Below are 18,722 nucleotides of genomic sequence, written 5' to 3'. Positions count from 1 at the left end.
AAACATAGAAAAAACGAAACAATGACATACACACAGAAAAAAGAGATGAGAGAACAATGCCACGAGGGCTGCTGGCTAAAGCGTGTGGAGATGAGAGCCATTCAACAGGCTCTGAAGAACCTGGCCGACAACGTTTGAATTCCAAGGCGCAGTGGATCAGAGGCAGAAATCTCTTGAAATTAAACCACTAAATCTATAAAGAGCAAAATCCTTTACTTGTTCACTTTCCCCAAAGACACTAATCTGTTACTAAAAATATATTTACTTGGTCAGTTCATGAAAAGAAAAAAGACCTTTTCTAGCAAAAACACTATTACAAAATGAAAGAATGTTCATGTATAAAACAAACAGTGAACCTGTTTTGGTGTTTTGTTTAATTAAAGTTTGAATGTTATACAGATTAAAATTGTATCTGCAACACACTCGTACTGAGCCAAACGACATACTGTATATACAAACACATCCACACACAAAACCTAAGGGGCATGTTTGTTTTCAATTTACACACAACTGACTTGCCTAGAAAACACAATTACACAATTGATTAAAGTGCGTGTGTGTGTGTGTGTGTGTGTGTGTGTGTGTGTCTGTCTGTCTGTCTGTCTGTCTGTCTGTCTGTCTGTCTGTCTGTCTGTCTGTCTGTCTGTCTGTCTGTCTGTCTGTCTGTCTGTCTGTCTGTCTGTCTGTCTGTCTGTCTGTCTGTCTGTCTGTCTGTCTGTCTGTCTGTCTGTCTGTCTGTCTGTCTGTCTGTCTGTCTGTCTGTCTGTCTGTCTGTCTGTCTGTCTGTCTGTCTGTCTGTCTGTCTGTCTGTCTGTCTGTCTGTCTGTCTGTCTGTCTGTCTGTCTGTCTGTCTGTCTGTCTGTCTGTCTGTCTGTCTGTCTGTCTGTCTGTCTGTCTGTCTGTCTGTCTGTGCATGTGTGTGTGTGTGTGTAAGATATGGAAGTTACCCCACCCCCACCCCACCCCCCCCAAAAAAAGAAGTCAAGTGCATAGCTTGGATCTTTCCGGGTAGGTCAAAGCTATGCACCAGCTTTGACCATAGATCAAAGCTAGTGCACAGGTAGATCAAAGCACTAGCTTTGATCCATGGTCTTACACACACTGGGCTTCTCTCTTGTCTTTCTATCTTATCCTGTTCCTGAGTGTACAAAAGTTGAAATTTGACCTTGACCTGGTTTTCTCAAGGTCAAGGTCATCATCTCCTTTTCATCCCCTTTGCCGCATGAGTAATGTGCTTTTTGTTTCATCTTTCTATCTGTAACGGTTGCGAAGATATTTGGTGAACATACGAACTAACGGACAAATGGACGAACGAACGGATGAACACACGAACACTGACAATTACAATACATCACTGCTTTGAAGCGGGATGTAAATATGTGATTACCACTACTTAAAACACAATCTGCATGATACAAATGTAGACAGAGCTATTAGAACTGCAGCATTGTATTGGATAAGACACATCCAGTTTGCAGAGCAGCACATCATTTTGTGTGGGCTGGTTGTGTTATTACAGTAAATTTCGGTCGATAAGCTGCTACTTTTTCAACACGCTTTGAACCCAGCGGCTTAAACAATGATGCAGCTAATCTATAGAGTTTTATGGGATAACAGCCTCCAGGGGTCGCTTTCGTAAAAAGCACAAGTGCAAGACAGACAGGTGGAAGAGATAAAGTGGAGAGGAAGATGCTACTGGAGTTTGTGTTTTGAACATAAATTTGGTACCACAAGCACACCCCTTACGATGGAAAATGCATGAACACAGGCATATGATGCAGCTTTAACGTTAAAGGCAATCGATTTGGCTGTCGAAGTAGGAAACAGAGCTGCTGCACATAAGATTGGCATCAATGAATTGATGGCAACACACCCGCTAGCTCAAGGGGTGTCTTCACTGTCCACCGATCCTGTTCCTTCTCAGCGTATTCATGCTCAGTGTGTCACATACCCAAATTGGCCCAATTTTCAAACTGCACTTTCTTCCTAACCCCAGCAGCTCACACTCTAAGTTTGAAGTTCACAGAACCCCAAACTCACATCATACACATCATAGATGAATATTTCAGCTGACAAACCATAACTATGCAAAGCAAGATGTCTCTGTTTGCATGTCTCAATATGATGAAGAAAGCACTTTATGACATACTAACCATCTTCAGTTAAACCAGAAATGGAATGTAACAAAAAGCGATGATCTCATTTGTGCTAGAACTTCAGTTACAATGAGAAAATGAGCTACTCCATGTTTTATTTTCAAACTCTGACAGCCTTCAAAGTCTGTCTGTGGGTCAATCGGCTCTAATCAACTGGTCTTCATTTAAAGACCAGATTCGAAAGATCTCTAACCTCAGACTGCTGGCACTCAGGATTATTCTGAATCCTGACATGAAAGAAGTGTCATAAAAGACTGAGCACTTGTATTAGCATTGCCCCCCTCTTGTTCAGTGTGAACCCTAGAGGCAAGATGTCTGAGGTGAGACATTTATCATTCAAGTTAGAGATAACATAACTCAAGAATGGTTTTCATTCATACTATTATTCCAACAGGAATTATGATCAATAGTATCATATGTGAACATTTTTTTTCCTTGAAAACTTTTTAGATTTCATTATTTTAACAATTTACATTATTTTTCAAACAAAAAATTATGTGGTTCTTTATATGTTTGTTTATTTATTTGGATAAACTGCATTTTTCCCCAAAGACGAAAGTTACTGAGTTTAGATATACACCATGAAAACATACCTTTTTCACCTTTGGAAGTCATTTCCTATTTTATTTGTTTGTGTGTCCATTTTGAAGGGTAGTTAGAGTTAATAAATGTCTGTAACACTGCTCCAAACAGTGCACAGGAATAAATGAATTGTAACACAAAAGCACACTTTGAACTGCAGGCCGATGTTAGGTTGAATCACCAGCTGGACACAGGTTTTTCTCTGTGTTGTCTGATGCAGCAGGTCTGTGTGCAGTAATCTGTACTGGTTTTCATTAGACTCTTATTTAATTGTATCTTTTTAAAAATGGCACTGAAAAATGTTACATATTGTCACTGAACAGAAGGGACATAAAAAGGAGAAATAAAATGATTTAAAACATTGAAAAAAACAAAAGGACAAGACACAGAACAGTTGATGTTAGATTGGGATGTTATAAGAATGTGTTGCGAGTCTTGCGACTGTAGAGAAATCAGGTCCCCAGGAAGCTGGCAACCAAAGTCACCTTCTGGCAGCTGTCTACTGTCATCTACTAATGCACTCAAAATGACTTTTGAACCTCACTGTTAATGACCAGGGAGGTAATGGACAGGAATATAGGTCATGAGCAGCTCTACAACTGCAGTCTTTTGGACTGGAAAGATGCTTTTTTTCACTCATCTGACAGTATCTGGGTTCAGTTTACCTTTGTATTACTTTGCGCAGAACATCACCACCACAAGATGGGTATGAAAACATGCAGTGTTTGTCTTTATATGCACACATTACCTGAAAATCCCGCTCCTCTAGAATTTCTTTTCTCCACCTGACCAGGAAGGCAGCACACACATAGAGGTGGAAATGAGAGAACCCCTCAGGTTCAGCCTAGAAAAAGAGAGAGAGCATAGGCTTGGTTTAGGACAAGTTTGGCATTTCATAGGCATTAAAAGGTACTTCCATCATAGGTTTGTGGTTTAGCAGAAGCTTAAGAACAAGGATTCAAATAAAGTATGAAAGTGCATTCTTTTTTGTTAGATTTATGTGAAATTTTTAATTTTCAAATACAAAAAATGTAATTTGCAGAATGACAGAAATGAAAAAAGTTACAAATCTTGGACTCAGTAAAGCCTTCCTATATACTTTTATTTCAGGCCAGTTCACTTTTTTATGATACAACAATTACAGAGATTCAAAGAAGGAGAAATGCAAAGGCCAAGATGTTACTTATTCTATTCATTATTTCCTACAATGCCATGTCACAGAGAAGAAAATTACCAGGTCCTTTAAATGCCAGTGAATAAGGGTTACATGCTTCCATAAAGGTGGAATTTCAGTGTACAAAATGTGTTTTAATGTGTGGCGTTTTTTTTCTTTAGTTAGCGACCCATTATATCTTAATGCTGAAAAATGCAGATAGGAAGCTGTGATTGTCCAGAATTTGCATTACCTACACATATCAATCAGAATCAGAATCTTTATTTATGCCTACATTCACATGTCTTTATAAGAGCATAAAAAACTAATCCTCAAGGGTGCTCCACATCAAATCTCCCAGGTTGCATATCTGACCTACTGGTCAACCGATGACACAAACTCCACTGCACTCCACTCAGAGAGGACACACCCAGCATGCTCTTCTCAACATTAGCGGTGCAGTTGTGAGAGGGTGAGCAACACCAAATTCCTGGGTGTGCAGAGGATCTCTCCTGGACCAGAAACACTACATCAATGGTCAGGAAGGCACAACAAGGTCTCTACTTCCTGCATAAGCTGAGAAGAGCCAGCGCCTGGCCCCCATCATGACCACCTTCTACAGAGGCACCATTGAAAGCATCCTGGCCAGCAGTATGACAACGTGGTATAGCTCCTGCACCTCTTCCTGTTGCAGGACCCTCCAGCGTGTCGTGAAAATAGCAGAGAGAAGATGTCCCTCCCTCCAGGGCATCTACAACACCTGCCTCACCCGCAAAGCACAAAGTACTGCGGGTGACCCCACACACCTGTCCCACAGCCTGCTGTCATCAGGTAGGAGAATGAAGAGTCTGAGGGCCAGGTGACTGAGCCCGTCTGCAAGAACACCATTTCCGTGTACCTGAATCCTTAGCGTCATCGTGAACGAAGACATACACACACACACACGCCATGTTTTTTATATTATTTAGAGTTGTTTCATTTTGGATAAAAACACACACATATGTGGTGTTTAATTATATATTATGTTCTGCAATTAATAAGAACCCTATACAAAGCAGTTAGGTTCATTCATCACATTTCCATTTACAGGATTCCAGGCTGTAGTATTAGTCCTTCCTATTTTGAATATCCAGACATACATGTTGCTCTTTAATCACCATCTTCATTTGTTTACAGCAATGAGCAATAACTCTGCATGAATGAACGGAAATGGCCTGTTCTGCTATGATAATTGAATTCCCCTTGACGGAAAACGGAATGAATAAATAGATGAAAAATAGATGAACAGATTAAAACACTGAGTGTCAGCATCCTTCATTCTATAGCTGATCTTTCTTGGAAAACCCTGTACACCTTTTTGTACACTTTTTTGATTGGGGTTCCTGTTGCTTTAATTCTCATTTAGATGAATCGATATTCAAAATTTTCAAGTGTATGTTTCTGTGAGTGTGCATGAAAAAGAGAGAATGCAAGGAGAAGAATGCATGCAGCATTGTGTTGGGAGTACTGTACCGTAATTTTTTTATGTAAAAAGATGGGTGTTAGTGAACAATGAAGCGTAGCGTGATGTGTGTTGCAAAATGGCAGGTGACTGGCTTGTTGGTTTAGCCCTGCAGCTCCAGTCCAGACAACCGAGGAAAGCAAAAAACACAGATGATTGAGTGTACAGGTACTTGTGGCAAATCACAAAGTCCACCACTCACCAAAGATTTGCCAATTTTTAATTTGTAGTTCTTGTGGTTTTTGCTTTACAAAATCTTTGGGACTGTGAAACATCTCCTTCTATGCTTCTTCATTTATCCTGTGCTTTCACAGCTTGTCTCCATCAATCTATCACTCAATCTTCACTATTTTTAATGAACACAAGGAATATTTCACAAAATAAAAAGTGCCTAATTTTATCTAGAAAAAAATAGATTTTTATATATATATAAACTACAACATTTGTCAAGTATTCTTGAGATTGATCAACTTTGGACGCCAAGCATTTCAATGAATGGTGCTTCCTCAATTAATTTTAAATCTGCATTTCTTTTCTTCACTGGACACCCAGGTAATGACACCATATACAGTATGAGCTGCTTTAGGCGGTGTAACCCCATCATTTGTATATCAGTGTGTTTCAAGGCGACTTTTATGGCTCCACTGCATCAGTAGTACAAGTACACATCAATTTAGTAACACTATGAATGGGACATTATTCAGTGGGATTATTATGAATGATGAAAAGGTGGACGCATTCATTATCAGTTAATATAATATTTTTGATGAATTGGTCTGTAGTTGACTGAGAGTGAAGCGCTTCTACATATTAATCACAAAGCTTATCATTGCTGAAGCAATCAGATGCCTAAGTGATTAGTTTACAAGAACATGCTGATAACTGATTAATTCTTTAAGTCATTTATCAAACAAAATGCCAGACATTCTTTCCAGAAATGAAAATTTGTCAATTTCTCATTTTATCCCATTTTATCGACAAAAAATTTGGAATTATCAACATTGGCCTCGGGCTGTCTGACCATTTATCACTCTCTTAGTGTACCTTCCACCTTTAATTTCTACCCTTTTTCTCTATGACTCAAGGCTCAACACTTTTCATCATTGTAATTTGCAAAATAAAGTTTGTCATGTGAGTCAAGGTGACTCTGTCAAACTTGTCTCTACCTCTTTTCCTCCTCCATTGTTATGCTTGGTCATCCCCCCCCCCCCCTTGCATCAGGGCATTGGCTTAGGCAGGCGAGACTGACTGACAAGCGCTGCTGATCAAGGAGGAGAGGAAAAAACGGCAGTGGGAGGGAGCTGTGAGGGAAAGAGGGTTACGGGGGCACCAGGAAAAGAGCCAAGGGAAAATATATGAGGGAGAATGCATGAAAGATGGAGAGGGTGGGATACTAAAGGTAAAAAAGAGGAGGTAAAGGGAGTGTGGAATATAAAATGAGAGCTAAAGGTTTTATTGCAATGTCAGAGTGTCTTCAAACTGCTGCGCTGGCTGTCTCACTAGTCTCAACCCTCCAAAACAAACCAGCCTGACGTGAGGCTAACTTGATACCCTGACGAAACAACTCCAGACAAGGTGAAAAGGTGACAGAACTGGGGACTGATGCAAAGTGATAAATGAGCACATTTAAATCAGTGTTGAATTAAAAGTGTAAAATAAGATAACACTTATTCAGTGTTGAACGGCTATGTAGTGACTTTGTCAGCGATTTATTCCTTTTGCTAGAAATGAAACAGAATAAGGCTTTTTTTTTTTTACGTGAATTTCCTTTTCTTCTTTTGCATTCTTCAAATTGGCCAGAACTAAAGTGAACCAAAGTAAAAAAACCAAAAAAAAACAAGACTAATAAAACAAAAAACAACAACAACAACAAAAACTAAGCTATATGAAAACAGAACGTTCTAAAATTGTACAGCTTCTCTTTGAATGTTACAAAAATACTTTCATGGGTGTCAATGTGATGGGGTGTCTTGATAGACTCAGTCACAAATTCACACAGTTTATGTTAAAAAATAGATAAATGGACAAAAAAAAACCACAAATATGAAAATCTGAACTAATAACGCAAACCAGTGCACTGAATCTGCCATAAATGCTACCATGGAGAGACTTGTAATATTATGTAATATTCATGCTTCAAAAAAGTGTGACAGAAAGACAAAATAAGAGTGGGTGTGTGAATTTATGGACATGGACCTTATCACCGGGTCTTGTCTCTTAGGACTCTTCTGTCACGCCTTGCAACCGCAAGGCACTACATTTCTACAGACAGAAAGGAGTTGGACACTGTTTCAATCTCCTCCTTATTCAACTGGCAGGAAATATTTCATTCAAGTAATTCTTCCATAGCCTTCAACAATTACTGATGCTGGCGCAAATGTATGAAGCGCTGCTTTTAGAAAGATTGTTTCTTGAGGTTTAACTTTCGAGAAACACTAGTATTTTTGATTTTGTAATGTTGTCAAAGAAAATAGGCTCATAGCAAGATTTGCTGGCTAAAATTCATTCTTCCTAATATCTCTGAGGTGATGCAATAAAAACATGAAACTCACTGGGTTTTTAGATAGAAGAGTATAGAAGATATGATAGAAGAGGTTTCTAGGGAGCATCTGCTCACACTGCAACTAGCATACCTTCAGCAAGATTTATTATATGTGCATGTATAGAATATGACAATGGCTGTTTTGTTAAAAAAAATAGTTTAATCGAGGTCCCTATAACCTTCAATGCCTTTTGCTTCTTTTGATTGATTTGACAAATGCAGTTCACACTAAAATATGAAAGAAAAAATCATTATGTAAGAGCATAAAAGATATAAGGACACAAATCATACAGAAAACATGCTTCTGAATGAAATAAGAGACGATCCCTGCAAGATTAAGCTACATAAAAGTAAAGTGTCAACTATGACACATAAGACAGACTTGATTTGTTTTTGCTCTTTACAGTGCGATCAGTGCTGATAGAAGTATTCTTGTATTTTACTTAACAAAGAACAACCATGAGCCATAAATCTACTGATAAAAAAGTGATATAGAAAAGATATTTAGTATAGTGCCTACCGTTCATGGTAAAGGGGGAGGAAGTTGCAAAATATACTATATTATATGAAATTAAGAACTTCCGCTAAGCAATGCCCAAAGTATGGTTCAAGCCTCTCTGACACTTTGTTTCCTATCTTTGCTTTTTGTGAGGTATCTGTCACTTTTACCTCTTCTGGCCTTGAACCCCTGATGAAACTGATAATTTTAACAGGAAGCCTCAGAGAGGCTCTGCCTTCAAGATGCCACAGGTTTAAAAAAGTAGTGAAATCTAATGTTTTTAAAAGCTTATATTTGTTTCTGTGCTAAAAAAAAACATTAAACACTGAAAGACAAGTAAATTCATGTATTATTTTATAAGGGTGAGCTGGGTATTCGTTTCAGATGAGTACCCGGTATGGATAACGCATTTTTGATGAGTACGAGCATGCTACGAGTAAAACTCGTCAATACTCGTGCTCATTCATTCATTTATTCACTTTCCTGACCGCTTCATCCACTTGCGTGGGTCACGGGGGAGCTGGAGCCCAGCTGGCATAGCTGAATGTAAATCCTAGAACTGACTGACTTGACGCTCTGTGATTGGCTATCACACGCAGCGCCCGCCCCTCCCTACAGTGACACATCAGACATCACTGTGCCCAGAGTTGTCGCTGGCGCTGCCCCCCTCTCGCGCACGCACGCGCGCGCGTGCGCGCACACACACACACACACACACACACACACACACACAGATTTTGACTGATCTCTCTGTGCGTGGCTTCACTGTAGCTCACATTGCTTTCCTTTTTCTTTTTCCTTTTTCCTTTTTCCTATTTAAGGTTACTTGGTGAACTTGTTTCTTGTTTTGTTTTGTTGCACGTATGTATTTGACCAGACAGAGCTGAAGTTGGGTTGAGTATGACAATTCTTGTTCAATTCTTGTTCATGCATACTTTGTAGTTCATAATTTCCTATTGCATGCATTGTATTCATTAATGCACTTCATGTTCTGAGTTAATAAAAAACTTGTTCTGTAAATAGTTCTTTTGCTTTGTGATTAAAAGCACTGAATCTCAATTCTGTGGCTGTTACATATTTATTCATTGATACACTGAAGGATATTCATGTTCTGAGTTCATAAAAAATAGTTCTCTTACTTTTGTAAGAGAACTTTTTGTTCTCTTACAAACTTTTTACTTTTGTGATCAAAAACATCGACTTGAATCTCAATTTTGAGACTGTTCTGTAAATAGTTTTAAAATGAACAATAATAACTTCTGATCAATCCATATCCATTTCAAATAATGTACAGATTTAAGCCCGTCCCATTTCCAGTTAAACCACATCTACTTGTGGTTTCAGTCCCACCCATTCCCAGTAAAGATACGAATACAAATAATTCAGATGGTTGAACAGATCCAGATACAGATAGTGGTGTACTCGCTCATCCCTATTATTTTACCTATTATTTAATCTGTTGGTCAATAAAGCAAATCAAAAATGGTAAATAATACAATACTCATTACTGTCAAATTACTAGTAAGGTTCATATCCTATGCCTTTAATTTGCCATTGTTCTTAGTTCAAATCAAAACAAGTCCTTTTTGGAGCATGGAGTTTAACATTAACTTGACAGTTATTTGAAAATTGTATGGAATTTTAGCTGAAGTTGGGGTACTTTCATGCAGTCTAAATTTAATAACATTAACTGTGAGGAACACACAGGGAATGTAGTGCATACACAGCTGTTTCTTGTGCTTCATAATAGATTTTTTCCCAATGGATTCAAGACATCTGATTACATCTTACACAGTGTTTATTAACATGCCTAGAAACAACACTAAACAGCTCCCTTCCTAGCAAATTCAACCATCCATATGGAAAAGGACCATATTTCACAACCTTAAAATGTCACGGTATCTCATGGTAGGCATACTAATTCTGCCACACTGAGCTACTTGCTAATTTCATGCTCCATGCAACAGGGATAATTTGGTCTCTGTCTTGTCCAACTGTCTGATTGTATATCTGTCTGCTTGTCTGTCTACTGGATGGGAGAGATGAGCGAGTCTGTGAATATTCACTCATTTCTTATTCTTTTTTCTTATTCTGAAAATTGATGTCAAAAATAGACAGAAAGTGAAAAAAAGAAAGGAGAACCAGGCTGAGGGTTAAATATACCAAAAAGGGGGTCAGAAAAGAGAAAGAGGAAAAAATGAGCAGTGACTGAAGATAGAAGGGTAGAAAGAGATGACAGAAGATGACAGAGGAAGTGATGGACTGTGCTGGATCAGGCTACTGAACAGATGGCCACACCACAGAGAGAAGACCACAGCGGAGATGTTACAACACTCGGGTTAAAATCTCCCCTGGAACACACAGACAGGCTCAATGGCAAAGGGCAAGGTCTTTCTGTTTATTAGCATCATTTGTCAGAGACACAAACTAGTTTTTTGTTGCTTTTTTTGCCTTGAGAAAGTCAGCAATTTCCAGTTTTGTCGTAATGGAATACCGTCAAGATATTCATTTAAAATCTGGTCATAAATCCAGTTTTTTTAAAACGCATGTCTCAAACCAAAGACCTGTGATAGTGCACCATGCAAAGAATATGATCCATGCAATATAATTTAATTCTGTATTATAGAAGTCTACTGCCCATACACATCTTGGGAAACATCCCAATTTTGTTATTCACACAACACAGTCGGGACCTGAAGTCATTTTATTTCCTTTTACGAGTTCAGACTGATCATATTGGTAACTTACACCCAGCAACATTTCAGTAGATAAGCGAGTAGGAAGATGAATGGGTGAGACGGTAAATAAGAATGGAAATGACAAACAGAGAGTGTGACTGTCATTTCTGCAAGAGGGGCTACATTTAGCAAATCTCTATGCAGATGACACACTCATTTTCTCTGAAGAAATAACTAACCTGCAGCTACAATCAGTAATGACAGCTTGACTCCAGCCAACATTCAATTTGTTCATAAAAGGTTTAACCAAAATGAATGTTGAAACTTCAATTAAAGTATCAACAAATTAATCATCATTATCGTGGATTAAATTAATTGTTATTCTAAGCCACTATTGAAAAAAAAAGATTACTAGTCATTTTCTTGAATGATGTTAGCTGAGTGTTTTCACTTACATTATTAAGCCGTGACTTTACTTCCAAAACCGAAGATGAAAGTTTTACTCCATCTAAAACTGTATATTAACCAAACCAGGAGTGAATTACACTGTATTCATGGGGAAACTGACAACATAAAAGTCATGTGGTATAGTGACACCAACATGACAGGCAATGATAGTGTTTCTCCCTTTTTTTTCTTTAAATAACGCTGATGAAATATTACAATACAGCTCTGCACTCCAGCTGGGTTTAAGCCATGAGAGGATTAGTTGCAGAAATAAGATTTGATTAGCTGATTATAACAGACAAACTACTCTAACAGAGCACAGCTGGGTCCTTTCGTGTCCAGAGAAGGCCGTGTTCTGTCAGTGAGAAGCTAAAGGATGCAACAGCCATGTACTGCACCTTGACACGAATGGACTTAAACTCAAGCACAGAAAGACAAACACGTTACGATACCCTAATGGAATCACTCTAATAGAGGGTGAATTATGAGTCTTAAAGCAATAAGAAAGCAAACCCTCGTGATTCAAAAGCATTATCCACACATATAGTTTAAGAAAGTGCTGATGCCGTTCTAAGTACTTTTGAATGAGTTTGGATGAGATGTGTATCCAGTTAACTGAAGTGCCCCAAATGTCTGCTGTTTTATGTTGTGTTTTGTCTTTGAGACGTGTCATCTGAATACAAGTGTGATTGAGAAATGCAAAAAAATAAGGTCAAGGAATAAACAAAAGATGGGAGAGTATATCTGAGAGTTGACGAAAAAAATTGAGAAAAAGTAAAAGAAAGAGCAGAATAGAAAACAGCAAAATACACTACACAAAGAGCACTGTGACTTACTCTCAGCAATACTGAAAGTTTCATGAGTAGAATTAGTCTAATATCCCAAAAGGATAGAACTGGAGATGGGGGACTTTGACAAAGCTTTCGACAAAGATGAATGTGGGCGTTGTGTGTCATCGGAAACTGTATGGGAGCACTGGTCCGAATGACATTGTTAAACATCAAATATTTAGAGGATGTATTACAAGTACAACATGCACTCAGGTACCGTCCAGTCACAACAGAGCAACAGCACTGTTTAATCATTTATTCCTTGTGTTTTTTCTCTTTTTTCTTTAAGTAGACAATGCTTGTTTGAGTCTAGTCTCTGCTGTTACCTACAATAAAGACTTAAAACCCACTATGACATTGTTTTTCTTGACTCGATCTACATATCCAATCCCATTTCATTTGTTTAAGGGTTATCAGACACGTATAAAAAGACCAGATAGATTGTTAACAGAACCCCAGTAGGACTATTCTACAGGAAACATGGCAGTAAACCTCAGTCACATGTGGGGTGGGAAAATGACAGGGTAAGTAAAAAGGTCAAGGGTGTAGTTATATGTAATACATCTTCTTTTGGCAGCTCTTGTTCTAAAGCTTTGACCAAATGGTTGTTAACCCAACCATATCTGCATCTACCAATTGCATTGTAGATGTTAACCAACAACTTGTGGACGTAAAATATTATCAGTACTGTTGTTGTTGAGCATGGAGAGTGTAGAACTGTGACAAAAATTTAGAATTGAGTGGAAGGCAGTCACGTGATACCACACTCTATTGGCTGACGGCATCGGGAAGTGCGCTCGGTGAGTGAGAAACAAAAGTGCTTTAAATAGTGAAAAAAGGTAATACAGATAGAAGGTGGTTTAATATCAGTATGGGGAGAGTCTTAAACATTTAAATTATCGTAAATAATAAGATAAATAGTTTGTAGCTCTATCGTGGAATTCATTAATGGCGTGTGGTTCCTGGAACGCATTAACCGCAAGGGCGCACTGTAATAATAGTAATTTAGCTGAGACAAACACATATTGGATACATCTATCAACAACGTGTAAACAGTGAGTAAAACTAAAATGAAAGCTATGACTTGAGGTCATAAGTTCCAAGTTCTGACTTGTGAATGTAGATTATGGGACAGAAAAGAGAAACAAATTGGAATTAAATGTCAGAACAAAGGGTTATTTTCTATGATGATGTGAACCTATTTGTGAATCAGAACCTTTTATGTTATTCATTAAAAATGCTGTTATGTCTATTTGCCTTATTTTTTCATTGGATTGTTTTTTCCCCTTTTTGTCTTCCTGCTTTTCATGTCATTGAGACTGTCATTCAGCTAATCTGGGTCAGGTAAAGAGGCTGGGTCTTAATATTGTCTATTCATTACAGAGTAATTTGAAGATTGTACACCTCAGCTTAAATTTTGAGGTATATAGAGAAAATGCTTCAACATCACATGACCATACCGTGAGCTTTCACGTTCCTCATTTAGTCATTCTGTCAATCAATTCGGCAAAAATAACTTAAGTAACAAGGGAAACAAGCTGAAGTAATGTGTCAGAGAACCTGTCAGTGTGGAAACAGGACACACACAGCAAAGTAAAAGAAGAGTCTGCTGCTCCACTCTCTGAAATGTGAACACTGCATACGTACAAGATGTTCCTATCAAGTCTGCACTGATTTTTCCAGATTCATCACAACTGCATCACCGCTGACCTAGTGGTTTTATTCCATCAGAGGAAAATCTTCACTAGCAGGGATCAATTACGGCAAGTAGGGTTATGGAAATTCAATATTGTAAGTGTTTTGCATGATTGAAACTCAATATATCATTTAAAAAAATAACAGATTCAAAGTCTCTTTTAAGAAAATGTCAATGTCAAGTGTATCAGTTACTATGGTGCCAAATCTGCTGTACTTAATTTTTGTGTTATATATAATTAGTCCATTATTTTTGTAGTAGCCGTAATAGATTTAAACAATCGCATCAAACACATACACAAGAAAAGACTATTTGAGCTGTTATGGGGTTCGTACCTTTTAGTTTCAAATACCTCATGTGGCTAAGTGTTCATTTAGTACACACAAGTTCATCTGTAATTTTATTTGTCTTTGCTAAGTTCATCTGGTATTTATTCCTCTTTGCTATGATTTATTCAAGTTTGTGGAAGAAGCAAATTGTTCTTTACCTTTTTATGACATCTTTCACCCTTTATTATTCTAACCTTCTCACCATGCACATCTTTCATGCCTCGCTAATGTATTAACTCCTCGCACTGCAATTAAGGCCCTGCCCATGCGGTGCCGGATGTTTTCGAAGAGTTTTTTGTTGCGGTTACGCATTCTGTTCACACAACAACGCAGATATCCGGGACGAAAACGCAAAAGCCAGGTCCGCGTTGTGGTGTGGACGCTGTAAACTTTTCCTATCCGGGGTGGGTTTCTCTGTGACGACAACCGCTATGACATCAGTGTGTGAGCCGTCTCTTCATATACAACAGAATGGAGATGGTTAAAACCGGCTATTTTTGACGCATAACAGCTCCACATCGAAGATGCGCTGATAAACATGCTTGACAGTTGAATATTTGTTCGTCTGCGTCTTTTGTTATGAGTCATAAAGTTTATATATTTATTTATTTATTCACTCATTCATTCATTCACATTTCTCGCCAAAGACGCCGATGCCAGTTTTTGGTCAGACCAGGACACAATGCTGTGATGGAGGTCGTCCTCCAGGAGGTACGGCATGAATTTCCACACATCCTGGTCCTATCTCCTGACATTTTCTGCTTATAAACATGTTGATTAACTCACTTATGCGGTTATGTGAGATTTTTTCCGTCTGGACGCAAATTTTTTACTATGCAGGGTGAAAAAAGTTGCGTTTTCGAAAAGATCTGGCTGCGTGTGGACATGGCCTATTCGCGCATTAACATTTACGACTCCACCTCATTGTGGATTTTTAGTAGGCAGTCATGTGATACCGTACTCACATTCTATTAGCTGACGGCATCCGGAGGTGGGCTCCGTTCCGTCAGTCTCGGATTTCGTAAGACACCAAAGGGCTTTAAACAGTTGATAATAGTATGGGAAAAAGGTAATACAGATAGAAGGTGGTTTAATATCAGTATAGGGAGGGATCATAAACGTTTAAACTACAGTAAATAATAAAATAAATAGATCATGATCTCGATTGCAGATTCCTTAATAAACTCTGTTCATCTCCAGATGCCTTCCCTCCATTTTTACCATCTAATCACACTGGCATCACATGTATTATACTTCCAACCTCTGCATCAAGTGGAAAATCTATTATAGCCGGACTATCTACACATGTTCCAGCATATACACACAGCCCAATCAATCAATAGCATACATTACAAGTTTCTGACAATGCTAACTGGGTTTAATAATTTGCAGTAACTGTAGGTGCTACCGATTAAGCTCTGTGCTGCAGAAAAGACAAGTTAACCTGTTTGACCAGGCTGAACAACCAGGTCTATATCACATTCATATATATAGGCTATATCCAGGCCAAATAAATTATCAGTTTTGTTTTTACCCACATGCTCACCAAAGAAAATAGAGCACTCAGGAGATTCAAAATGAACAATAAATCAAATTGGAAAAGGCTTTAACTCATGTGTCAAAGGGGCAAATTACTTTTTCTTCCAAAAAATGATTGCTAAATTAACTCATGATTTACAATCCCTGGCACATTGTTCTTTCTCAATATTCATGTATGTTCACAGGTAATCAATTTTCTGTTACTTACACAAGAGTCATTGAATAACAACTCAAACAAAGACAGGACTTCCACTGATCCTGTCAAACTAACTCCATGTAGTTCAGATTTGTCAGCTGCATAGCTGTGTGATGAGCTTGAGCTGCAGAGTTAGGCTGAACTGTAAGCTCTGGTTAATGAAGCCTATCATAGAGAAAGCTGACATATCTGTGAATCTTCAAGAGACAATATTTTCATTATGTTGTATCATGTTACTTGGTTTGCTGGGTCTAAAATGATAGGGATTAACAAAGCACTATTTCTGAGGCCACGGGAGCTTCCATAATCAAAGAACATTGCCGTTTTTGAGATCCCATGCAGAACCAGACAGTCGGGGGTAAAAAAGGAAAAAACAAAGCTCTTTGCACTTTGTGTGCCTACCTGGTAGGTGTCCCACAGTCTTATCGTGCAGCGTAGTGGCAGCTCCCTCATCAGGAGGTTGTTCATCCAGCGGAAGGCAAACTGCAGGTACTCAACCTCATAATGATGCATGTGGCGATGTACAGAGTCTGTCAAAATAATGGTCACAATTGAATAAAAAACCCAAAACAAAACACCAAATTACACATAGACTAACATTACGGTTTGGGCATGTACACTTCTGTAAGGAAAAGCAAACAAAAGAAGCTCCAAGATGTTTAAAATTCCTTTAGGGCAGCTCTATGACAACAACAACAAGTGTGTACATAAACAGATTTAGTCAATGTGCACACAACCATTATATACACAAGAGGTAATTACAGACATCAACATGTCTATGAAAAGCTACAACCAAAACTGAGATTCATATTCATTGTTAAATAAACATTTAATAGATGTCAGTCCAGTTATAAAAACTGAAAGCACATACTGTTATGAAGGTATGGAAAAAGGTGTAGTATTTGCTTCACTATGAGCTGATTAAAATTACATTTACCTTCATTTCTGCCAAACAAGATTGGTCAGAGCAAAGCATCGAGCCCCTGTGGGCTTTAAAAAAAAAACTGCTCTGTTTTATCTCAAAACATGAAGGGTGATTTCCATATTCCTCAAGCTCAACACTGATATCACCTTTTACCAAGCATAATTGTGTGTTAATGTGTTACCAATATCTCAGTAATTAATTTGAACCGACGTATGTCTTTGTAGTTTGAGACCTTGTAATAATAGATCATTTCTACAGTTACTAGGAAAAGAAAGAGAAAGGTGAATTTCTGGCAAAGAGAAGCATTAAATTTTAACTAGGATACACAGCTTCAATCCCAGTTTCCCTCTGAGCCCTATCACTTAACCCTCCTTGTATCTGTTATTACACAGTCAACAACTTCAAGTGACGTATTGACCAATTCAGGGAAACATTTACTCTACTAACCACTGTGATTTATTTCCAGGGATGAGTTAAAAGGAGAAATTAGGGACCGAATTTTTATTTTTTTTAAATGTGATTGGCATTGTTAATGAGTATTTTCTGTCATTATATGAAATTCCACCAGAATTGTGCATGTTAATCTAAAAACAACTTCAATGATGTATTTCCTTTCTACCCCCCTAATCCCCCCTGTTCAGAAATTTTAAACCTAAACAAAAGTATAGGAATAATACATACTTTTATTTAGCTATTTGCAAAAAAAAAATCCTAAAATAACCGAGAACTCTAGTTTTTAGAAAATGTAACTTTAAAAAAAGTTAGAGATTTTCTCACAGTAGATTAATCAATATATTTGGTATGACTGTAGGCTTCCAGCAACAGAAGGGTCGTCTCAAAGTTTTGTGCCCTTGAAAAGAATGAGGGAACTAGTCTGCCATAAGTAATTTGTATGGCTCAATGTCATGCTTAAAACACTTTATTAGATCAGGCTACCCCTTTACATTAAAAACACAGTAGAGTTTGTTTGTTTTTTCCAATACAACAAACAATGTCCTCAGACATCATGTTTACCGTAGGATATTATGAATTCTTCTGCACATATTAACTTGACTTCTCCAGTGTCAATCACAGCTGAGAAAGCATCAACAAAAGGCGGAATAAAAGTTCTCTTCTCAGCTTCCTTTTTTCCTCTCAACTTTCCAAATACAATCATCATCTGCTCACATCTGCTCACCATACCCATGAAATATTGTTGATTTACTTCGAGCACTTATGTTCTCACTTCCAGCAAACCATACAGGATGAGGAGCATACGTTGCATCAGGCTGTCTCAATATGAGAGTTTAAAGATCAGCATTGTGATGTAGTTGGCTGACATGAACCATCCTGCCACCAGCAAAGAAGAATGAAGCTGAGAATTTGCAGCATATGAGCCTGTGACACAGTGGCTGCTTTTGTTCCTTTATCTCTTCTTGATAAATATTTGTTTTATGCTTCTTTACATAACAAAAGATTTAAAAATACCACTCAGTATTCAGCGGCTCCCTATTTCGTAGTCATCAAAAGCATGACACTCATTCTCTTTCACACAACACACACACACAAACACACAAATCATAACAGAGTTGTAATTAAAGAGCTGTCATAGAATCTTTGAAAAAAGCCAAGAACTATAGCATCCTCCTCCCTGACACTCTTAATCACTG

General features: G+C 38.0%; 1 protein-coding gene across 3 annotated transcripts in view; it reads right to left on the bottom strand.

Annotated features, from left to right (window-relative positions):
• The window catches only part of tbc1d22a (TBC1 domain family, member 22a), a 108,450-nt gene that overhangs the window by 15,793 nt on the left and 73,935 nt on the right, over positions 1-18,722 (bottom strand). For all 3 annotated transcript variants that reach the window (XM_068307418.1, XM_068307420.1, XM_068307419.1), the window contains 2 exons: positions 16,551-16,678; positions 3,487-3,582 (listed from right to left, as the gene is read on the bottom strand). In XM_068307418.1, the coding sequence (XP_068163519.1) occupies positions 3,487-3,582; positions 16,551-16,678 (224 nt within the window). The remainder of the gene's footprint in view (positions 1-3,486; positions 3,583-16,550; positions 16,679-18,722) is intronic.

The sequence above is a fragment of the Antennarius striatus genome, chromosome 22 (genome assembly GCF_040054535.1).
Source record: "Antennarius striatus isolate MH-2024 chromosome 22, ASM4005453v1, whole genome shotgun sequence".
NCBI classification, from domain to species: Eukaryota; Metazoa; Chordata; class Actinopteri; order Lophiiformes; family Antennariidae; genus Antennarius; species Antennarius striatus.
This window is presented reverse-complemented; position numbering and strand designations above follow the sequence as displayed.